We start from the raw sequence: 25816 nt of genomic DNA, 5'->3' as shown, positions 1-25816 counted from the left end.
ACGCCGTGGACATCATTGTCGAAATTCGAAAAGGTGTGAATTCTTCATATCTTTGTTTTTCCTTGAACAAAGCTTCGATTATGCCGCGTAGCAATTCCCAAATTTAATGTAGGTCCCAACCAAACAAAGAATTTTATTGACAGCAGCACCTCAAAAGACTATTTATTTATTTTTACACCATCGACAAGTAAAATTGTTTTATAAATTTTCGAAGCTAAAAAGCAATAAGGCTTCTTAGCTTTTCTAATGAATGTGCCTGCAACCCTATGTTAATTTATACAACACCTACATATTGCATGCTCAAACGCTTTGATCAGAAGCAAATGAGTCAAATGACGCGTTCCAATTACATTTCAATGGTTAGGTAACGTTCACGTTACAGCTGAATTATTAGCACCTCTAGGCTCTCCCGACAAAATCGAATCGATCGTACCTGACTCGATCGAATTCGATCGAGTCAGGTACGAGCTAATGTCAAATCGTACTCTCAAATATAGAACGTACGATTGAAGGCGGGCTTAAAGTGAAACAAATTAATGGTATTTTTTTTTAAAGACAGACAGACTTTCACAAACATACAAACAACGGACACAAAACACAACCAGAACCAAAACACTTATTTGTCGATGGCACAAATAATTGTTCCGTGTGGGACTCGAACCCACGACTTCCCGACGCAATGGTGTTGGCGTGGCGACATAAACCACCGCGCCACGGAGGCAGTTACTTCAGATAATTTTCATTAATAAGAAGCGTTGAATTATGCGTTATTTAAGAATTTAAAATATTTTTTTTATTAACTAGAATAAGAGTCGAATGAATTTGAATTTCGTTTTGCCGGGAGTAAGCCAGCTGGGCCAAAATAAAACTATTTTAAGTAAAGCTTACACCGCTCCGAAATCCTAGATAGCTCTTTGACTCTTCGCTAATTAAAATTCTGAAGGCAGGAAATTCATAACGTTAAATACCCGTAATAAGCACCGGTGAAAACTTTCTGCGCTAATTCAATTTTCAGCGCGACAAGCAGAGTACCTACCTACTCTCCAAATAAAAATAAAAAATACTGAACTCTGCCCGCCTGTAATTATTGTAAATGGGTTTGAAATTATATAATTTTTAAAAACCTGCTGGCATAATGAGGTTGTAGGTGTTTATAATGATTGAGTAAGTAGCTGGTAGGTACAAACTTTAAAATGAAAAAAGAAGTATTGAGAACAAAAAGGTTGACAATAAATAGTTTTGCGCTGCAGTATTTCTAATGTCAACCGAAACAATAATATTTTTCGTATAAATTTCACATTCTCATTCCCAACTATTTTATATTTTTGAAGTTCATCTCATTTAACATTTCAAGAAAATCGTTTAACTTAAAAATAAATTCATTTATAAAGCAATGCAGTTCGGCATGACTTTGTTTTCTTTTGCCTCCAGCTGGTAACAAGATCGCACACGCTTGTTCAATTAGCTCGTTTGAAATTAGAACATCGTTGTCGTCGTCGAATTTTGCAAACAGCCAATCACGTGAATTCTTGGAATTTCTCTCGCTTGCATCAGGTACAGGTTTTAAACTCGATAAAGTAAAATTTTCTAGCGCTTGTTTATACTCCGGTGCAGGTAAAGCTTTGTTAACATTCCTTGCTGAGCGTTATGCATTAACAGCTCTCCAGTTTTGGGAGCGATCAAATTCCTAAAATGTCACAGGTATGAAGAATAAAGTTGAACATTTCATGTAGGTATTTCGATGTCACCGTCCGGATTTTCAAATATCTAGTTCAGTTTTTATAACCTGCAAAATTTCGTTAGTCCGGAATTTTTCGATTCCAGCATCGGCATGTTTTCTCGGCTAAGATAGGTTTCATAAGCGTGGTATCATTAAAATTTTGTGCAAAGCTTAAATACTTAATTATCGTAAAAGTGCCTACCTGAAATTGCAACAAGTAAGTAGAGTATTTCTTTAACGACATATTACGCAGAACGCTTGTTCATATTTTCATGTACTGTTTATATATTTGAGTCTTCAATTCTCTTTATACCTTTCAGATATTCCTGTCATCTCTAATATCGAATCTAGCAGTACATAAGTCTAGACTAGAAGGTATAAAATATAAAAGGTGTCCTTAATAAATAACGAGGTTCGCATTTCAGTATTCAAAGAATAAACTCATGTGTACACAAGCACAGCTGTGCCCCGGCCCCGCGTCCTCGCAGGGAAATAAACAGACTTAACAAGTTCAACATAGGCATTAACTCAATAACTCGAACATTTCCTTTTTCTTTATAACTTGTTATATCGATGACCTGTAATAAATTGACAACAAACGAGTTTCAAACTGCCTGTTAGAACTTGTTAGTTTGCTGTTTGTGCAACTGTGAATTCAATAAACACGCTCTCGCTGATTCTTTATCAATAGAGGAATCACTACAGACTTTATGCAGTCGTAGTGCAAGCTTATTTCCTAGGAAAATCTTCTATTGTTACCTTCTTTACCGTTACTTATCTGGACTCAATATCGTCGTCTTGTGTAAGAGAAGCCGAGGAGGTATCTTATTTGCCCGTACGTCGTGGAATGTTATAGGCTATATACTGTTTACTAGAGCCATAACATTTTACTAGTGACATTATAATTAAGTAGTTACACTATGACATTATTTTACTCATTGTATTCGATTTTTACAGCTCTATACTAATTTTTATGACTGCCGATAACCGTGGTTGTATCGTTTTGTGTAGTATTGAATTACGCGGGAGATTCTTTTGAAATTGGTGCCAATAGTGTCACAATGTTTAATGGTGTGCTTATTACATCACTAGCTGACCCGGGCAACTTCGCTTGCGTCACATTAGAGAAAATTTTCCCCGTTTTTGTAACATTTTTCGTTGCTACTCTGCTCCTAATGGCCGTAGCGTGAAGTTATATAAGTAGCCTAAAACCTTCCTCGATAAATGGGCTATCTAATACTGAAAGAATTTTTCAAATCGGATCCGTAGTTCCTGAGATTAGCGCGTTCAAACAAACAAACAAACAAATAAACAAACAAACTCTTCAGCTTTATAATATTAGTATAGATAAAAAGTTACTTAAGTTAGTAAATTATTATCAAATCACAGATTTAAGAGCTATATTTTTGTCCGTAAAGTTTCGGCCTCATATTTAGGGATATTAACGGTTGCCATACCTCTACACCACACTATTGCAGTCGACTTACCACCCTAATTTCCGACTCAATAAGCTGTTGATAATTAGCGTGAGTACGCTATTACCCGGCCCCCGGTTCCGTTCACACTTCTTGGTCGAATTCCATGGGATTGTCCCGTCGCTCCCCTCGAAATATGTCCTCTGTTCTGCCATCAATTGAACTTTTATATTTCTAGTCTTTTTTTACTAACCCATTTCTGTCCCACTGCAGGACAAGAGTCTCTTCCCAAACGAGGGAGAGGGGTTAGGCCTTGAGTCCACCACGCTGGCCAAGTGTGAGATGGGGACTTTGCATGCCCTCAATAAATGTTTCTTCACGATATTTTCCTTCACCGTTAGAGCAAGTGATAATTATTTCTAATGCACACATACTTCGAAAAGTCATTCGGTGTGTTGCCTCGGATTCGAACCTGCAACCACTTGCGTGGGAGGTGCCAACTTAAACCACTCGGCTATCACAGCTTTTTTCGAAATCTACGGCAGAATATTCCCAGTTCTTTTTCAACCTTCACCTAAATATTCCAACCCGAACTCGCTGTGAAACCTGGTGTCAGTTTCAGAATATATTTGATTAGTTGATTACAATCTGGTCGAGTGTTGTCGCCTTTGTCCTAGATATTCGGAAACTGCAGCTTTACACGTGTCGCATCTGTTGCGACATAAAATGCAAAGTACATGTCACAGCCGGGGCTTTTTAAAACAATTCCTGTAATTGTTTCTACCCACGGTGATATATTGGTGTTACTTTAATTAATTGCTTTTACATGTCTATTAGTTTTTTGATTTTGCTTGAACTTTAAGTTTGAAATACCAATAGTCCTTTGCTAATTTATTCTGTTACATATGTAGGTAATAAAATACGTAATAAGCTAACACAAAAAATATACCTTCATATGAATCAATCATTATCAATCATAGTTTAAGTAAGAGATATTTTAAACAATGTAGCCGTATTTCAACCGATACAGCCTAAAACAGAAATATTATAATTCAGGTGTCCAACAAAACGTTTTTGTGCTCACTGTGGAACATAAATATAAATGGTAATGCGGCACTCGAGATAGAGATAGCGGTGTCGGAAAACCGCATGCCATTGAAGGCAATGTATCTATTTAAAGCTCACTAGTACTATTTTAGTACATTCCGGGAACTATTAAAGTATTACCACTTGTGAAAGAATGACTGTATGTAGTGAATGTAAGTACGAAATCAAATATCGTCTCAAACTGTTTCTTAATGTTTCTAAATACTGAAAAAATACAAAACATTTGTAACTTATAAATGAAATTAATATTACTTGTTGTTTATTCAATAAATTCAATGCTAATAAACAATTGCCTTCTTTCCGTCAGACTCTCCAAAAGCTAAAGAGCTAGTGAGCTATCGTGTGCTCCTCACCAATACCCAAACCGATGTAGGAAAAACGTTTTAGTGTAGAATAATAGGGATTGTATGTAAATTGGCTGAAGTATGAGAAAAGTTCTTAAATATGTGGAAGAAAAACAGCGCTGCGATCAGACCCATTCGTAAAAAAGCCTGCAAAATGGTTTACATACATAAAATAAACGTACAAACAGTACATAATAAGATATCATACAAGTTCACTCAATTAAGAACAAATACTACATAAACATTTTGTAAACCAGAAAAAAGCTCACCATAAGTTAACCACAAAAGAACAAAAGCAGTATTTCACATAAAACAAGACGAAACTCTCAAACTCTTAAAATTGATTAGGAATGTAAAGGAGTATAATAGACGGTGAAGCAATTGTTTTAACTTCCTGAATGGCACGGCAAACAGTAATAAAAGTTATACCACGACAAAGGTGCAAAAAACCGTCCCACGCTCGCTTCTGCTTTCAGCGAATACGATTTGTGTTTGTTTTGAAAACATTGCAATTTTTCAGGTGGTGTTTATCACTTTTGCTATGAAACCCTGCTTTTAACTAGGTCACTTTGCTAAATCAAAAGCATCAATTAATCATTCATCAACTTTTAAACGTTCAATTATTTGGTATATAGGTATTTACGCGACAATTTGTAATGTTACGTTAACCTATCAGCAAAGCCTCTGCGACCTGGCTTAAAAGTCCAGCGAAATTAAAATATGTGGGTTAAGTAAATAAAAAAACATGTTTTGGATTTGACAGCTCTGAAGCGATTTAATCGAATCGGCAGAATCTTTTTGTTTGCAAACTGACCGTTGAAAGAGGGAAAAATCGATTACACGGGCACGTTGAATTTTAAATAAATCAGTGTATGTGGCACACGGGTAATGAAATACAGCAATAGGCGGGACCAGCGGCGAGCAGCGGCGGGCAGCGGCGGGCCGCACGGTAAATATTAGTTACCTGTTAGTCGGATCCTACCCGTTGTCCACATACTCGTTTTACACTACATATTAGCTTAGAATACAAATTGAATTGGAGACACGTAGATATGTCTATTGCCTTTTCCGTAACCTACTTTTCGATTTATGTTTACACAAATCTACTGTTTAGAGGAAACAAGTAAAAAATAAGGTTAGTTCATTATTAATTAACTAAATACATCAGTAGTACGCAAGTATTTTGGTAAAATACAAGATTATTACACCAAATATTATCATACAAAAGAAGAAGGTACAATGAACGGCCTTGTGGGTCTTTAATCACGAACGAAAGTACGAGGAAAAACATTCTCGTGATATAGCGACATCTACTCTATACACACCAAGACATAGATTACTTTCATTCCTTTAATACCGTTCTGTAATTATTTTAACAATATCTCTCTCTTTTTACAAGAACGGGTGAATACTTAGCACGAAAACGTAATAGAATAATTAAATACTTATCGGGAACTAATTGAAGTTAGCGCGATTCATTGATTAAGCTCATTTGCTTTGTGTAAAGCATTCTTGCTCTTGAGTGGGTATCGGTTTATCGGTATTATTTTCACCGCAATTAAAAATATTTCCGAGGTGTTTATGATCTGATCAAATAAAAATCAGGTTTAAAAGGTAAAGTTAAAGTTTTAGCTCATTTATATACATCCGTTTCTAAATATCACATGTTTTTGTACAACAAATTGTAAAGAAAACATTCACCTAAAAGAATATTTGAAAAGCAATTAAATAGCGAGCTGACCGATGTTTAATCAAAAAGTGGCTTACACCAGCCAGCTTAAAAATCCCTGCAGATACTGATACTAATATATTCTATATCACGTCTTACAAAGAAATCATAGAGCCGCCGTTCTTTGTACGTTGGCCGAACAATGAATCGTTTCACAATAGAAGCAAACGTGCATATACTTGGCTCTAGGGTAGACGTAACTATGTCTGAAAGCCAGGTAGTCTATTCTGAAAATAAATCGAAAATATTTTCTGTGAGAACATTTAGTACATACCTACGGTAAAGACGCCCTACATGAAATGTATCTAGCCATTTCCTTACTCCTTCAATATCGACGCCCACCTGTTGAACATTCAATTGAATTTAATCAAAAATATAGACATTTTACATACCTAAAATACAGGTTTTCGAAGTAAATACGACCAATTAAACGATCAAATGAGTGAGTAATAAATATTGGTATTTCACGGGTCATATTTAAGATTAATTAATGTTCAAAAGTTCAACCATTGAATAATTCATCTCATTTAAATGGTGTCCATTAAAAGGATTGGATGGCGGGCAGCGCAGCGTTCAACAAACAAAGTGTATCCCCGCGTTACATGTAAATCCTATTGGATTGCTGGTTAGCCATCGTTGGAGGTTTGATTGGGGAATTGTCACGTACCGGGAATTAGTATTGACGAGTACTCGTACTATCCAGGTCAGCGTAAAGATTAAGTTCTGTGTGCTCATGCAGGAACATTTATTATCACAACGAGTTATAATTTTTATCACTTAAATAAGTTTACCACTAATATTGTTACGTTACCTTTACTCGCAGCTATCTGTCAATTTTCTAATCTGAATAGTAATCTCAGGTTAATAAAAAGTGGAGTTTAACTTAAATGGCGAAATGATTCATTGATGCTCGTAAGATTAAATTATGCTGCCAACGCCGTCGACGTCGTCCGCTAAATCTACTAAAAGTAATCAAAGTTTATTTAAATTTTAAATATTATATTTCCGAGATAGCGGTTGCGGTGACCCAAACGGTGGTAAAAATCAAAAATATAAAATCTCATATTTCTAGGATTGATTTCCAAACCAAATAAATATGTTTCAGTGGATTTCTGTTACGAAAATCCCGAGAGCCTACAGTTTTGTGACGAAAGCAGTAAATGGTAGACGATCGCCCGTATTCGGTGCGGGATATTTAGCTGACTCGTCAATACGTATGCTCGCTGGGTATTAAAAATATAATGATTTTTTTTTAATAAGAGCTTAATTATTCAAGTTCAATGGAGCGTTAATAATATGCACTATGTGACAGACAGATACGTCTCCGCTACTAACGTCACATAGGCGATAGAACATTTTCAATTAAAGTACGGGTAAGATTCGAGTTGACAAGTGTGGAGTTTTTGGAAATGAACTCTATCACCAAGTACAGAGGAATTGTAATCGCAAGGATAAGCTGAGATGGGTGCACACTTCTAAAACTGGTTCGTGTGCAAGGGAACAAGTGTCGCAGTGGTTCGCTGAAGTTATGGCCTTTTGTACATGGCGATAAGAAGTTTTGATGTGGGCGGGTTATCGATCGGCGCCGAGTGAGTGCGCGCCCACGACTCCTGCCAGTAAACAGACAGCACGCTCACAGTAGAGGCGGCGATTCGGGATGCATACGCTGGTCGTGGTGTTGGTGGCTGCGGCCGCGGCGTGCGCCATCGCACGCCCTCCTGGTGAGTTAAACATGCCTTTATATTATCAAAACTATCATAATTATCACTCTAAAAATTTTTATCATCGCTGATATGCGTTTCCCGTTACGAAACATGTGATTGCGAATTTTTTTTATGTTGTGCTTGCGTAAAATAATTAAATAAAAATAATCAGGAGTGATAAAATATTCCACTTCAAATAATATCGCCAGTTCAAACTAAGCGGTAGCTGACACCTGTTACATGTTGCGTCCCGAGCACTCACTAATATTTTATTGCAAAAAAACTATTAAACTTAAAAATACTTCTATGTATGAAAATAATAATAAACATATTAATTTATCAGAAGGAACTATAATTTTATCACAATTGATATTAGAAAATATTTATTTAGCTAAACAACCGTGACTTAGCGAACATCGAACAAAAAGTAAGTAAAGCTTGGGTATTGATAAAGTAATAAGTTTAAAGTAAGTTGAAAGTGAATGTTGATACCAGGAAGTAGTTGTAGAGCAGCTGAACTCGATTTCCCACGATCCTGATTCAATTTATTGAAAGACGACGGATAAACTGCCAGTTAAAATATTTTCTCTCACTTTTCATATTTTTACAGCAGTATTTAACTAGTTAAATTACAAACTGGCGTATATTTTTATTATCAAAAACAGTTATTTTAATGTAATATATTATTATTTTACTATAATTTAGATTATTCATATTGGGAAAATAAAGTTTAAACAAGCTTACTCGAACGAAACACTATTGCTAATGATAATAAACGCTCGTTTAACTTGTAGATAACATAATCCGTATCGTATCTTTGTTAGGTTCATATAATGAAAAACATTAACATCGTGACTCATGAAAACATGTACATATGTATGTAGCCTTCAATCATGACATGTGGGGTTTTCTATATAAAATGTATATAATAATATGTGATAATTTACCATTCTACGATTGACTTTACACAAAATAATACATGACAACCTTTACAAGGGCGTAGTGTCAATGAAACCTAAAACATTATTTAAATTATACGCAAGCGTATTTAAAACAAGCATCAATGATAATTATGCGAAGTCTAAAATCATAATTTTGTATCTCCCAGCCGTAATATTGCCTTTTCATCGTTAAACAATTAAGTTTAGTGCAATTATTTCATAATTGATGCGCCATTACGAATTGCGCAAATGAAAGCACTTTCACCTCCCAAAAAACGAAAAAATCAATGGCAAATAGAATTTTTCCCGCTGAGTGAAAGGACGACTGCTTTTACGTGTAAAGTGATTTTCACCCGCCTGCGTTAATTTCCCTCCGATAAATGATATTACAATGGATCTGACCTCCCTTAAAGCTTATATGTTGTATTTTCTTCACAAGGCCTTTTTATTATCGTGTAATATAAGATATATGAGTTCTAACACCATATCAAAATATTTGGCATTACGGCGTCGTCACTTACTTTTATTGCTGTGATACGCACATAAAATCAAATCTAGTAATCAAACAAGTGAACATTCCCTTCTAACGTGATAATATTTACTGATAAACTTCCGAAAGCTAAAGAAATGAAAAATCTTGGTGGTTTCGGCATTCGATACACATTTTAGGTATTTAGTATGAACATTGAGCAGTCTCATGCATTCATAATTCTGCTGCATCGCCGGCGGCCAGCAGCATTAGCGTACCGATCAGCTCCGTATCTTTTTATTTCTCGCTCTTAAATCTTTTTAATGGCCAAATTATCATTTGCATAAACCCAGAACCTCCGCGGAACAATATATTGTAATATATTTTGCTGTAACAGTTAAACAAATGAATAATATCGAACAAAGTTGCTAAACCACAAAGTTAGGAATCCGGTAATATCCGCTTGGCCTACGGTCAGTTTCCTTTGCAAATAATTCAAATCACACGTGTAAATTGTAACAATATTGTTGATAATAAAACAGCGATTAAAATTGCATTATATTCGCTTCATATTCTGTTAGTTACTTTAAACACCATATTGTAAATGATTGAAAGACCGCACTCCGTTTACTATCATTTTAAATTGAAATACCTTGAGATTCGACATCATATTATTATAGAAGCCTTTATAAAATGAATTTAGAAGGTATATTCTGGTATATTCTAAAATAAACAGGCCGAAATTAATATTCATTTCTGATATATCTTAAACGGCGATGCCATTTGAATATTGAGACAAGAATAGAAACACAATTTCGGTGAGTGAACGAATCTGTCGCCGAAAGTGAAATTTAAAAATAAATATGAAACATAACAAAGTAGGTCATCAGTAACAATCTATTGCACCTATAACTGAATAGTTTGAACACGTCATCGAATAAAATGACATGACAAGCCAATTTTCACCGACGTTGGAAGGCTATGTGCGGTGTAGATTAACGCATAGTTTGAATTTTCGCTTAAAACTTTTCAATTGAATCGTTTTGTAGAGCATCATAATGTCAAAAACCCTGTTACACTTAACAAAGCTATGTACCTTTTTAAAAAAGTATTACAATCACACTAGCGTTTTTTAATAGCAGTAAAAAACATATTTTTGAATAAAGTGTGGTCAAGATTCCGATTTATATTTTTCAGATTTTTGCACCAAAGTGTCTTGTTCATTTGGTAAAATAAATAGCTTTACAATAAATATCGTACAACCAATTTTAAAATTTTACATAAAAGTATTTGTGAAATTCAAAGAAAGGTGTTTACGAAACGTAATAAATTCAAAGCTAATTTTGAGAGTTTTTTTTGTATCAAATTGAACATTATATTTTTGAGCTTCGGTTAAACCGAAACATAAACATAGCGGGAACATAAAGACAATAGCATTAAAACATTACGCTATACAAATCGTCTAAAATACAATATAAACGACTAAAGTAGACCGGCCATAGTAGAAGTAAATTGGTCAATTCTTCTTTTTGATTTACCTATATTATTATCAATAGGGTCTGAGCTAAAGTTACAAAAAGACCTCTGGCTTGGCGTAAGGTTAATTACCTTGATTCATTAAAACGAAATTGCAGAGTGCAGCGCAAAATTTTAGCCAGACCTGATCTTACAGGATCAAAAATTATGTGTTGCGAGTTTAGCTGAAATTTAGAGATGAATAAAACTAACTGAACAGCCCAAATGAATCAAATTATTAGTTTAAATAGATTTTTACATCAACTTCGAAAATGACTTTAAAACTGTGTTCAAGTCTATAACGAGTCTTGGTTTTGCAATTCCATTTATTGTTTAAATTCCCACAATTTTACGCGGCATCACGCGTAACGACAAGTGCCCACCCATCCTCGTCCCTTTATTCGCTAATCGTTTTCTAGCGGATTAACAATATAAACAACAATAATACAAGCGCAACAATAAATTCATTTTAAATCATGCCTAATTAAAATCAGTTTTTCTCAAATGCCTAAGGTAGTCATAGTTTTCTCATAATTAACAGTATGCTTACTGAAAGGATAATGAGAGTTTTCTTATAAAAACTATACGAAACACTGCGCCATATATCAAGTTTTGAATGTTCTAGAGTTTTCCAAGAGTAGTACTTAAAGTCTGTTAAAGACTGCATTAGAAACTTTTCCTTAACTCGCACTTGAAGAAAATTAAAGTTGCTTCACAACTCGTTTTGCATAACTTCGTAATTTAGACCACATTAGGAGTGGTGTTCAAGATGGGGAATAAAGCGTTTATGTTTCGCAGGGCCGTCAGACACCCCAGCGCTCTCCCAGCTGCCTTACCGCTCGCCGCTTCAACCGCCGCGCCGCTTCCTCGGCAACTACCTGATGCCTCGACTTCTGCTGCCCAACTCGATATTCGAACGATTCGACGAAAACGTACGACCAGAGCCCGCACCTGTCGAACATGAATGGCTGAACAAGGTATGTGCTCACTTTTTACAACAGGTTGCCGATGGAACGTGAACAGCCCACATTTTCCACTGGAGTAATTCTTATAGTTCTATTTTCATTAAGGTTACAATTGCATCCCACATACAACGACCAACACCTACGGTGTACCGTATTTAGCAGAAACAACTAAGCTATTATTTGTCAGATGGTCGCTTTTTCAACAATATCATATTATTATTTACCTTGAGATAAGTTTTCAAGGAAACAGCTTTACTGCAGCCTTCCTAGCATAATAATATCTAGACTTAAAGGAATCTCGCTAACACGTGTAACGACTTTAAACATTTTTAATCTATTTCTTCGTAAACTACGTTTAGAAAATATTTCATTTAAGAAGGATTTCAAACATCTTTTTATAAATTTTCTAGTATAGGATAGAAGAACATTATACTGTTTTTGAGGAGACTTAATTTTTTTTAATAGAAAACCGAGTAAAGGTCTTTTAATCGCTGGAGCGCTATTACTCCGCTTCTGTTTCGGGTGCACAAATAGATAGAGGAAAGTTTTTAGTACCAATTTTCATCTGTTATGAAATGAAAACTATACTCTTAAAGCTGAACTGGACTTTTTAATTTGATAACTTTGGAATTTAAACCCAACGACATTAATCTGCTTATTAAAAGAAGTTTCCCATAATCTGACCAATCTTGTTACAAATTATTATGATCAATGACAATAGCATCTACTTACTTACATAAAATATTTAATTTTGATTTTAACCAGTAAGGTTACCAAAGTTTATAACGCTCCGCTCTACCGTTACCGCCTCTTTAATGTAGACGAGTTTGTTAACAAAATTTAATATTGTGTAGGTTTCGTGGAACAAAATATAATTCATGAAAAGTTCTTACAAATACAACCACAATCACATAATGCTTCATAAGCATCATAGTTCAAACGGGCTGCGTTACTTACAGAAAAAGATTTTACTCCACGGTTAAATGTAAAGCAGTGAAGTAGTCTTAAAGAAATAAGCAATTTATTTTCCCGGCAGCGGTAAGCTCTTCCCACCAAGAGGTACTACAATTAACATTCTAAGATTTGCTTGGTGTATTTAATAAATTCAAAATTGTATTTATAGTATTCGACACAATACACATTGTGGTTTGAAAACTAAAACGAGAGCATTTATATTGCATTGGAGCTTTAAAAATGTAACTTTTGCCGATAAAACGTATCTAAGCTGAAAAGCATCGCGGATTCAAAAGGCGCTCTTAAGCCGATCTCTACGTGCCACCTGTAAATACATTTCTCGAGAGAATTTTTATTTAAACGCCGGCGTCGTCTGAGAAGTGGAGAAGTTCAAAACTAGATACAAACACACATATTGAATGCAATATAATATCGATTTGTTAACAGAATAAACAGTCAACACTTAGTCCATTATACAATGCATAATTTCGCTTGACAAGACAAGGGTGTTCGAGGGTAGCCTATAATAATTACGGCAGCGAAAGTAACATGTATCGCAGTCCGTATGTTGCAATTATCCGATGACTAAATTATAAGTCTAAGTAGTCGGAACATCGCAAATATAAGGCAAATGATAGCGCCGTGGACTTGGAACCAATTATACACACGTGTACACGGGAACAGCGTTGTAAAACCAATCGCTTTGAATAAAATACAACAAAGATTTGTAATTTGTATAGGTAATATTATAAATATGAGACCTGCATACGTGCTGACCCATTTCTTCTGGTTTACTCTTACCAGGTGCACCGAGATAGAGCGTTAATAATTGAACGCTTAACCAGAAACTTTGTTCGAACTAGAACATTCTTGGGAAATTGATTGTATCGTATAAAAAACACCTTGAAAGAATACTAAAATAAAAACAAAGTTGTAATAGTGGTACATAAGCAGATTAAAAACAATGACCATTAGTACAATAACCCTCTTATTCATAAACACACTATAAACCTATTTTAGTTAAACAACTACTAAAATATGTTTTCTCTCTTTTATTTCGCTAAGGAGTGAAAGAAACAAAACACTTTATAAGCCTTTCATAACTTCATATATTTTTATGGATAAGAGGGTATGTATTTAAACCTCAATGATTTCGGGAATAGTATGCAATGTGGAAGTAGTAGCAGGCTGTGAGTTCCACTCGCTATAACGGACGTCCGTTTTGTGGCTGCACCATTTGTCTCTTAATCCACTATCCAAGTTTAACTTGCTGAGCATTGAGCGAAACACTAAAGTGTGCTAACCGAAACACTACTAACTAACTACTTATACACTTTTCGGGTTAAAAATAATAGACTATTGTCATCACTCTGAAAATATGTAAGAACGCTTAAGCAACTAAACTAAATTGACAATAAATCAACTTATTTATAATATTATTAACCTCAGTATTTAGTATTTTAAATGAGTTTAAATAAATAAAATGTTAAGTTGACTTTCGGACTAAATAAAAATTATAATATTTTTTGATATTATGGTAAGGTCTGCGAATAACATCTATTTTTAAGCATCAATAAAACCATCCAACCATGAAGGAAACCTCTTGACAAGATCAAAAGTGGCTATTTCCAACTAGTTGAAGAGTGACCTACAAGTTGAGCCTTGAAGTTATCGAGAACTATTAAACTTGTACCGACAACAGACAGGCTTCGTAATTGCAATGAGTCGCGACCATTGCCAATCGTTACCCACACAACAAGGCTGATCTACTAGAAAATTTATAACGGACTCGTCAACATAATTCAATTTAATGGAGTTAGCCTTACATGTTAACAATACGAAGAAAACGTTCTAATGTTTATCATTGTTACAAAACGTTTGTTAGTCGTTAGTAGGTAAATGTATAGGGTTATTTCAAGGTAAATAAACTAAGTAGATTCTAACGCCACCTCAATTCCAACACAGGAAATAGATCGTATAAACCAAATGGAAGAGGAAGAGGAATCTTTGACTCCCTTCGACGACGAGTTCTCTCGGTGGATGTCGCAGGACCCTTACATGCCACGGCCTTATGAAGGACCAGTCGCGCCTCGTGACTTGCCCAACTACATACCGGATTCTCCCGGCGCTGACTACGTGCAGCCCCTGCAGTCGCCCAGGGAGGACATTATTCCAGCAGTGATACCGAACGAAACCATGGCAGTAAAACTACCTAACCCGATTGAAGCAAGAGAGAAGAAGGAAACTTTTGCTTTGACGCCTCTTGACAAGGGTTACTATGAACCTGAAGAGAAAATTAAAACACAACGTAAGTCGCAAACATTCCAACGTTATTTTACATAACAGAGGTTCTGATCTTCCTAGTAACTTGAAGGACTTGTTTTAGAATCCGACGGTCCGCACGAGGGTGGTCAGGCTGATTCCGTAGAATTGACACCACCGCGTCGTACCCGACAAAATCCTAATTTGGGGAGGGCAAAAAACCTCATTACACAAGACCTTGACAATTTGAGGAATGGACTGTAAGTATAAGTTTCCTTATTAAGCTTTAGATGTCGTCGATATTGTGCAGAAATATTGTCATATAGGTATCATGTGAGACTACTAATAAGAGTTTTCTATTTGTGTATTAATTCATTCTTTTCTTCGTAGTTCTATTCATTTTTCAGAAAGTTTCAGACATAATTTTAGCGAACATTACACATGCGACATAAAATGCTTAGAAACAAAGTAAATCGTAGATCGATGTTAAGTATACTAAGCTTCTTAGACTGTGTAGTATACGTCATTTCCAGCTGAATGTTAGAAATGTGTTCTAGCCATACCACATTCATAAATGACCAAAGCGTAGTATGTGCTAAGTACAAAGATTCTAACATAGTATGAGGCCGGACGTGTCGGAAATATTCAACGAGCTTGGGTTTCTGAATATTTCTTATTATAATATCTTCTCTTTAGGGTATCATACAAACGACAGTTTCGCCGGTCGCTGCTTATCTTGCTGCTACAATATATCATTATATAATTCCACATAGCCAAACTTAAATGCTATTACAGAATACAAAGCAAAGCTGTAATAGCACAGAAGTCGATTGTTACGTGCCGACTTTGCTTGTACACGCTCACAATACTATGCATTACCTTTTCTTCTTTATCGAGCTTTTTCCGACGAAATACTCTGTGATACACTTTAAAGAGTAAGTACAACACTTACTCTCGCCGTAAGGTTCAGTTGATTTACATATAGATATGATAAACTAAATAATGAACACACAATTACTGGACTGTTATGTTTTAATGAGGTGCAATATACATTACATTGAATGTAGATAATAGGCCTACGCTTGTTTAAGTTAACGGTGACTACCTCCATTAATATCGGAGGTTCCATAAACGAGAGAATAATTAGTTTACAATTAATCAGAGTGTTGAAATGCCTAGACCAGTAACTACAATGTGCAAATCATTTTACACGTAGTCGAGCATAAAAAACTTAATGAAATGGAAACAACCGCGAATTTAATAATGCCACGAAAACATGAGTCATTTGCATAATTATTGTAATCTAATGTTATATGGAAATAACATATTAGTCAGGGTTACATTCCTTTGTAGCACACGTGCCAGTGACTATAGAGACAAAGCACAAGCAGACTTAAAACTATTAACATGTTAATTAATAAATCAGAATCACTAGAGGTCGAGATTTTTACGAGTTTTCAGTTAGAATTACTGAGTCTAAAGTTGGACCTAAAACTAATTTAATTACAATTTATTTAGAAACGGTATGAAAAAACAACTGAATCGGGCATATTTTCTTTTTTAACAAAGACATATAGTAGGTATTTGGTTCAACACGTATTAGCACTTTGTCGTAGACTGCGGGAGGTGTCATTATTCAACGCCTAAGGCCAGGGCCTACACAGCCATGGAAGGGTTTAAGGCCGAGAATCAACACCACTCGCCGTTATATAATATATATTGCACTTTCGTTTTTATTTATACACCATACAATAGGTGCATATATTATCGGTATATTAGGTTGAAATAAATAAAAATTCCACGGGTACTGAGTAATACTTGTGTAATAAAGGCAACTTTTGTACTAAATTCTTATCAAAGCAAAGTTAAAAGTATATTTGTCTAGGTTTATTTGTTTTATAGTGAAAGTTCTAGCTAGATGGAACTTTTTTAGTAAGTGTACTTGAGATAAGCGAGGTGATAACCCGTCGGCGTCGCGCGGGGTTCACTTGACGCCCTCTGTCCTCAGATAAATAAACGTTACGTACATAAAATATCGAACTAGAAGTCAAACAAATTAAAAAGTAAGCGCCCTGTGCACTATAGCGTGTGTACATGTCTCGCAACAAACCGTTCTCCCTTCTAGAAAACGACTTCTGAGAAAACTAAACATTATTTACTGAAACTTTCTAATACGACAGCTGTTAACTTATGAGTTCTCGTTTTATTTCAGTATTCAGTAGCAAGCGGTGGTATTTTGTTTTATAATGTTCTCGTTTAGCAATAAATTCTACATGTGTTCGTTATTATATTCTCCTGGGTCTCAAAAGCATAAGAAAGCAAGAAAAAGCCAGTTTATAAAAAATCTATCCTGCCTGTTCGACAGTTCATGAAGAAAAACCGAAAATTACGTCAATTTGAAGTCATGCATACGAACATTTATATTGTTTATATTATAATTTATCCATGATTATCCACTAATAGTATATTTTCACCACACATAATGTAGCCTGTTTTACTTTTCTTATTATATGTATTATCATACACATAAGTATTTAATGGGTAAGAACAATATCACTGAAGAACACCTCATTCCGTTTAGCGTTGTAGGTTGCGTAGAAGAATGTAAGTAAAGTTGCAGCGTTTGGGTAAAGTAGTCCGTACAGCGCGAGCGGTTGTTAGTAGCGTTAACTTTTATATAGTCCACAATGAAGTATTAATTGCAGGGCAAATAAGGACTACCGATTACCTGTCTCCTTACTGCCAACCAACCTGCGCTGGTTGAGACTAAATCACCCCACTGATGAACCTATAACGAGGTGAAACCAAATACATATAAACACTTAGACAATACCTTAGCCTCCACTCCTCAAGTCCTTAGTTGCGCATGGAAATGAAATTAATTCCGAGTGAATGAATAAACACTTTTATTGAATACAGCGTTAAAAACATTCACTTATGTGTTTTTACTTTTGAAACAACCAATTATTAGCAGTGTGTACACCTGTGCAAGAGTTATATTGCACTTGGAGATCGATCACTGTACTTAGGATCGTGTTTTGTTGTACCAAGCATTACTGCATTGCGATTGTCTTACGGGTAACGATCAACTCTAAATTGTATTAGTCGCCAAGCTGACACTGACTATTCCAAATTATTATAATTATTTTATTATTTTTTCACTGTATCACACATTTTAGTTTTAAAACCCAATTGGCATAATATTACATTTATTACAGTATACAACTTGGGGTCGTTATCTACGTACTTATTGTATTTATTTTGTCAGTGTTACAAATTAAGCCAAATTATTTCTCAGACGGAATTCTAATATGCGGAGTGTAGAAAACACTTTCAAGATTTATTTTGAAATACTTATTTTAGAAACAAATAAAACACTATTCAAGACTACTAAGAATGAACTCAATATACCTAAAATCAGAGTGCCGAAAGTCGTTTGTTCGATCATTTGAAAGAGCAGTCATAAACATCTCTGTTGCTCTTAAATGAGACAAGTAAAATATGTGTCGCAGTGAGTATGAATGGTGCACAATGTGTAATTTACAGCGGGATTGTGAGACTGGCGAGATTAAAGTGCGCTTAACGTTGAGGGAGTTCCTGTCATGCACACCGGGCCTAACAATGTAACGCATCGCTCAAACGACACTTTGAACGCTCGCCATTTACCAACATACGTATTACAATATACACCTGTTATGCAAACCTTTGGCGCACAAATTTCAAAGGTTGTTCTATTCTAAGCTCGCTCTAGTAGTGCTTAGGATAGGTTGACTTAACATCTTTTGAATTCCACGCTCCGCATATATTCTACTGAGACGTTAGGGCTCAAATAATTGGACAAATCATATTATTGCTATTGAACCGAGCATGTTGATCTACCTCAAGAGGTTTTTTTTGGTTAAATCGAACCTGCTCTACCAGCATGCCTACCTAGTTTGAGCTTGTATCAGTCACTGAGCTTAGTCACTATCGTTTCAAATACGTTTAGGCATTTGTGTTTAGAGTAGATTTGATTAGTAACGCATACAATCACTGTACACTGATCACTGTCACGTTACAAGTGCCAGTTGTAGAAGCTGTAGTTAGTATGAGGACCGCTTGTGATATATCTGACGCTGTCCAGTACCCGCGAGGCGCCCGAGGGCACGGACAAGCCGCGGCACATCCACGTGCTGGAGTCATCCAATGACCCGGCCGACTCTATCTATGGCATAGCTCTTATTGCCGCCGTCGGCACGGCACTGACCATGGCTATCTTCGGCTTTGCATTTGGATGGTATACGTAAGTGAAATGTCAAATAGTTTACTCTTCTTACTAAATTGTACAGAATGAACAACACATGTAACCATTTCACAGGCTTTCGAAAAAGGCTAAAGCTGCGGCCGATGTGGACTACCCCGCGTATGGTGTCACGGGACCAACCATAGATCCTTCTGGTGACAGGAAACTGGCTCATTCCGCTCACATGTACCACTACCAACACCAGAAACAACAAATTATTGCTATGGAAAGGTAATCATTATGACACATTGACAGCGGTTCTCAAGGGATCGGACTAAACTTTAAATATATTTTTTTGTATTCAATTATGTCTTCGTCGCGTTGTCGATATCATTTTGCTACGATTATAACGCTCTATACTAAATATTGTTAGTATTTTTACGATTATTAAAAACAAGTACACACACATATATGAGACAACTTCTTTACAGGTTCTATCCTAGAACGAATCAAATGAATGAAAAATGAAAATGAAATGAAATGAATGATAGTAAATGAAATTAAAATTTTCAGGAATGGTTTAGAGCAACGCAACGGTTCCGTGTCCGACCCTGAATCTGAGGAGGAGAACGAGGAGGGAGACTACACTGTGTACGAGTGCCCCGGATTCGCCACGGTAATTACCCTCCCGGTCATATCGCCAGTTGCCCACGCCACCGCCCACCGACAACTAGGATTTCCTTAAGACATTTTATTGTCCCTTTATTTAGAAAATGCCAACTTTACAGCTTGACAGGGTCCAACCACGATATTATTTCGATTATAATATCACTAGGTCAACGATCTATCTCAACCAATTAAATGTAAGAGTAGGGTTTACAATAGTCACGTTTAAATTTTAGGCTCGAGTCCATCCAGTGGCGACTTATAGTTATATCAATAGCGACGAACTCAATGGAGTGGACTGTGCAGACGTCCAACAAAGTTCTATAGTCGACGAGTTTTTGTGTTCACTGTTCATCTACGATCACGCTTTCTAGACGGTTATGTTTTACATCAAAATCCCGATTGGTCAAAACCTACAGCATTAGGTACTACAGAAACCGGAATAATATATTATAATATTATCCCGATTTCTTTACTGATATTTCAGATTTAGCTATTTATTTAAATTTTATTTGAAACGAAATGCCGTAATCATTCTTTTTGGTTTGATTTACGGGAATTTGATATTTTTTTCTTATACGACTTGGTAGTATTTTTATTATTACACTCACTGTCACTTTGGTGATATTGAAGATCACAATCACCATAGTCACATAATGTTGTCTTTTTAATATTTTTTAGTAAAAGACGTTAATTATTTCGCTATCAAGATGGTAAAGGTAACATCATAACTTTTAACTTTCGCGTTGCATGATTGATATGTTTACATGACATGAAGGTACAATAAATACGACACGGACGTCATGCATTATTTACCTTGTTTGCTTGACGTTTTGAATAGGTTGCACCGACCTTGGTCTCAGGCAAACAAACATAAATTATGCATGATCGCATTAATTCCCCTGCCGTATTACGTACGGTGTAAGGGTCACACATTTGACATTCGGCACTATTAGAAAAAAATGTTTCCTCCATAACATTTACAATACTTGTGTAATAATACCTGTGTCGAAAACATGTCATCTTGTTAAGCACAATGTGTTTAAAAGTTTCATTAATATTTTCAAACTTTTGGTTAAACATTAACACAAGTGTAATTTGAGACATGATGTGTATTATCGTTGCAATCATGAATGCGCATAACAAACTGGTGTGCTGTGACTAAATTTCCACCCTATTTGATTTATTTAAATTGAGCTAGTCTGCTCACGTACACATTAGAAAATAAAGTAGAGTTGTTGAGGCATGTTAATGAATCGTACGTGTATGAGCTTGACAACATCACTCGCTGAGCGCATTCATGACTTGTGTATTCGCATTTTGTTATTATAGCAAGGTGTTTTACTCAGTGCCTTTATTAAAATATTATTATGTGGGTCCACAGACGGGAGAGATGGAGGTGAAAAACCCATTGTTCTCAGAGGACCCGACCCCCGCTACTCCTGGCAAATGCGAACTGGTGAAGCCCCAGCCCAAGGATTAATTGTTAAACATCTCCGCATCAAACCGCGGCCTCAAACATTATTGGCAAACGATCTTTATAGTATTCTGGCAAATATTCACATATATCTTATGTCTGTTTACACGCACCACAATCGTAAATCAAATCGTAAATAATTCGTAGAAAATGTATACGTACTATAAGTAATAGCGGTTCAATGCGAACGTATGGTCAGAAACAATATGATATGATATCAAGAACATCGGACACTCACAACTTGGATATAGTATTATAGTAAATAAAATAATTTATTTTTCGCATTTAAAGAGATATATTTAGCTTAGTCGAGTAAAGATTATATTATTATGTAGACAGTGTATATGTAGGTACAGCAGTTACAAAATGTTATAAACTTATCAAATCTATAGTATCGCACATTCAGATGTTTAAAACATTTATCTTGTTGTTAAGACACCGAGTTTATCACAGTGGTAGACTAGCAGTTAAGTGTAACACCCCTATGCCAATATACTAATCGTATAAATGTACCTATTATACACCTAACGAATTTATTGTTTCGTAATATTATACTACGAACCTACGATACTTATTCAATAGATGCATCATACGAATACAAGGTAACCTTAACATCTAACGAGTCCACGGTATATCAAGTCCCTTTCTAAATCGACTGGCTTCTAAAAATATTAAATGATAGTAAAATTGCCCTAAAAATTTAATAATTTTCGATTGATTCGGCCTAAGCGTAAAATGTTTTATTAAATATACAAAATTAACCCCCGACATTTGCCACTAAGTAGGACTTTAGGAAGGACGTTTTTAAAGTTAACTTGTTCATTTAAAGACAAGAACTATACTTACATTATCGTACCCTAAGAAAATCTTGGAGCTTAGACTGTAAATTTATAACAACAAACTGACTTACGATTTTGAGTGGTCCATATATTGTACCTATTTATCATATGTGCTGTGTACGGCTAAACGTTTAATAATACATCAACATAACAACTTATTTATTGACGAACTAAGATCTTAAACACCGCGGTGGATACCAAACTTCTGAGTAATAATGCAGGATCTCATATAATATATTATTATCCCCGTCTGCATTGTAAATATCGTCAATGGCTTATGTATTTCGATGTTGTTTTACTAGATATTAACATAATATATTACGAGTCTTGTCTAAGAAACTATCTCTATTATATATGCATATGATTATTTGCTAATATTTCACATTTAACCAATGGCAAGTTACCTTTGAAAATAGAGACATATGTTTACCCGTACAAGTTGCATCCTTACATATCTTCTACAATATTTACCTTTGTACGATTTCCTAATGTTTATTATTACAGTATAATATAAGTATTTACTAATTATGATACTACATGTGTATTACAACGCAACAAACTCACAACACACAAACCTCACCGTAGGAGTTGATACACTGTTCCTAAGTACTATCGACTATCTACTAATAGCAAAAGAGAAATATATATTTAGTTTTCTATTATAAAGGTGTCTCATATCTATGTAATCTGTAGTAGGAATCATACTGATTCATATTTTAACAATGTCCTATTGATATGACTCAATGAACAACTGTTGCAACGTGTAACTTTTAAACAAGCAAGTAATAAAACATTGAACAGCTCTAGTGTCGGTCATGTGCATCGGTATTCTTTGTCTCATATCAATAGATCCTTTCTTGTTTTGTATTTAACTAGACGTATCGAAAATGTAATCCAAATGAACTAAGAGTTTATGATTGGGAGCATGTAAAATCAATTAGATAGGAAATTCAATTGGCTCTAATATTATTGGACTTTTTAAAATATATATTTTGTATTTCGTACATTGCATAATATATTATGTACTTTAGTCACTATTGAAAGATTTGTTTTCGAATGCGTAGGTGTACCCACCAATATTTACTATTTCAAAACTACTTATAATTTCTTCTTCTCACAAGAACCCCTTTCTGCCTAATTTTCAAAGGAACGTCTGATTTTGTCTAAGTAGTTTTGAAATTATATTTCTTGTATCGCTTGTCTATGCATCAAAAGGAACTAAATTCTTTAGAATATAGTAAAGATATATATCGTGAAAGTAAACAACTTCTGAACAATGAACGTTCATATAATCACGTAATCAAGTAGCGAATCATATTAACCATGTATTTAACAAATTATATCGATCAGGTATGACCTGAGTGTAACGAATTATTTTTCGAATGTTTTATGTACCTTAATCTTTCTGTCAATTGATATTGACTGAGGTCTCGCCGTGCCATGTATCCTAGTTGTTACATTATATACTTACATCCGACATTCCACTACATTAGTACTGTTGTCAAAAGAACAAGTCAATGTTATATCTATTAACGTAACTAAAAATTCAATTTAAATGTCTGCCTTACACCCGGCCTATGTTACCGGCCGGGACGAATAGTCTATTATGCTCGTATGGAGATGTTTCAAAAACAGAAAATATTCGACTGTAGCATCTATTTATTCAAATTAAACTTATATATAATCGTAAATGTTCCCCATTCATAAACCGAAATGACTATGCTCTATATATTTAAGTATGCCTAAATCTCTATCAAATGGAATTATATTATAAACTATCAAACATTGGTGTATCTATTTATTTGTAGTAGAATTATTTCTGAGAATATATTTAGTTATAAATGGATTAATGTGATATATTACATTACATATATGTATACAAAGCACGTCTTGTTATTCATTTAACGTCCTTTATTCCCTGTAGAACTACAAAATACTAAAGAAACACACATAAAAAACTTTTGAACATTTCAATTCAGTATTAACATACATATTTTAGTACAAAATTCTTATTTACTTCTACCATAACACAAATATAGCCTGGAAGTGAACAGTTCACTGTGTAATATTCATACAACATTAACAATATAGTCTATGGCCTTTAAAGTCCTTATACAAAAATAACACTACAGTAGTACTATGTATATTTAGGACAGACATAAAGAAAGATATCAAATACCGTTCTTGATAAATATCTTAAAAAAGTTAAACTGCATTTATCATTATTAAACACTATGTAAGTATGTGTCGTTAAAAATACAATACAGTGTAACTATTCCAAGCATACAAGACTTAATGTTACATATAAGAACACACGCCTTAAGACATCTTGTCGTAGACAGCTACGAATCCGCCTACGACGTAGCCCTACTACCGTATCGTAGAATAATCAAATCTTTGTCGTAAGATGAGACGATATTAGCAACGTTTTCAAAGGTTATCTCGTTCAGAGCAGACGAGATAAGTCCTTTAGTTCAAGCGGATTAATTATTGAAAGATGAAGACATAGTTTTGTGAATAATCTTGGTACTGGCAGCCTTCTGAAACTTCAGAATAGCTCATTTATTACAAGCATATTGCATCTACGTAAGACTTTGTACGCGGTGCAATAAGGAATTATGATAAGATAACTCCTTACCTTTTATATAAAGCAATAAGGAATTATGATGATATAAGGAGCATTTTCATTTAGCTTCATATGATTACTATGCGGGCAGGAAGATAGGTGGATTATAGTATGAAATTACTTTGTTGGACGTTTATATTAAAAATAAACTTTATAAAGATTATTTAAACTTAGGTTCTTGACAGCAAAGATTTTAACAGAGTGCATAACCCGCCATTTTGTGATAATACATAATATATGTAGTGTTTATGTATAAGTATTTAAAATTAGCAAAGGTATATATTTTTCACTGGTGTAGATGCTCTACGCGGACATTTGAAACAAACGCCTTGCCAAAATGAAAGTATGGAGTACGAGTAGTACCTACAGACAAAGGTTGGGTTGTATTCAGCCGTGGGAAAAACTTGACTGTACTTTATAATGATGATGTTATAAGTATGTACACGATAGTGCCTATTACGGATTCGATGTCCTCGTTAGTACACACGACTGATTGCATCACTGGAGCGTTTTCGTATCTTGTAGAATTCCGAGAAAAATCACGACCTCTCTTGCAGTTTACAAGGAAATATCACAAAGAATATTCAAAGGTTTCAGGCCACGCGCTTCGAGAAACGCTACAATAACTCTCTTAGTTGAAATCGCCGTGTATACATATGTGTATAGGCACATCTAGTTTGTACGATTCTCATGAACTTTATTGTTGAGCAGCAAAAGGGAGATCGAAAGTAACGATGCCGCCTTCGAAGAAAATATTTTTCTAGAAATTCTGCGTTCATTTTTGTAAGCGACTCAAAAGAGGTAAATCCTTCGAATGAAGACGAAATATCAGTAATAAAATTGAGACATCATATTTTCGGAC

At 35.0% G+C, this 25816-nt stretch overlaps 1 protein-coding gene across 2 annotated transcripts; it reads left to right on the top strand.

The window, feature by feature from the left end:
- The first annotated feature begins 7875 nt into the window (after window positions 1-7875).
- Window positions 7876-24207, top strand: LOC142986509 (uncharacterized). Of its 2 annotated transcripts, XM_076135024.1 has the most exons (9): window positions 7876-8036; window positions 11742-11920; window positions 14828-15170; window positions 15249-15384; window positions 17830-17922; window positions 19248-19406; window positions 19482-19637; window positions 19920-20022; window positions 21397-24207. In XM_076135024.1, the coding sequence occupies exons 1-9, from the start codon at window positions 7973-7975 to the stop codon at window positions 21493-21495; spliced, it is 1332 nt and encodes a 443-aa protein (XP_075991139.1). In that variant the 5' UTR covers window positions 7876-7972; the 3' UTR covers window positions 21496-24207. The 2 variants fall into 2 exon arrangements, with proteins under 2 accessions (XP_075991139.1, XP_075991140.1); XM_076135025.1 differs by lacking the exon at window positions 17830-17922 and having other exon boundaries at window positions 7899-8036.
- The last annotated feature ends 1609 nt before the right edge of the window (window positions 24208-25816 follow it).

This window comes from Anticarsia gemmatalis, chromosome Z (genome assembly GCF_050436995.1).
Source record: "Anticarsia gemmatalis isolate Benzon Research Colony breed Stoneville strain chromosome Z, ilAntGemm2 primary, whole genome shotgun sequence".
Taxonomy (NCBI): domain Eukaryota; kingdom Metazoa; phylum Arthropoda; class Insecta; order Lepidoptera; family Erebidae; genus Anticarsia; species Anticarsia gemmatalis.
This window is presented reverse-complemented; position numbering and strand designations above follow the sequence as displayed.

What these genes read in the sequence shown, in the direction of transcription:
- LOC142986509 (XM_076135024.1), top strand. Translation starts at nt 7,973, where the DNA reads ATGCATACGCTGGTCGTGGTGTTGGTGGCTGCGGCCGCGGCGTGCGCC. An exon ending in AACATGAATGGCTGAACAAG is followed by an intron (nt 11,921 to 14,827) that starts GTATGTGCTCAC and finishes ATTCCAACACAG; the next exon opens with GAAATAGATCGTATAAACCA. An exon ending in ACTGATGAACCTATAACGAG is followed by an intron (nt 17,923 to 19,247) that starts GTGAAACCAAAT and finishes GACGCTGTCCAG; the next exon opens with TACCCGCGAGGCGCCCGAGG.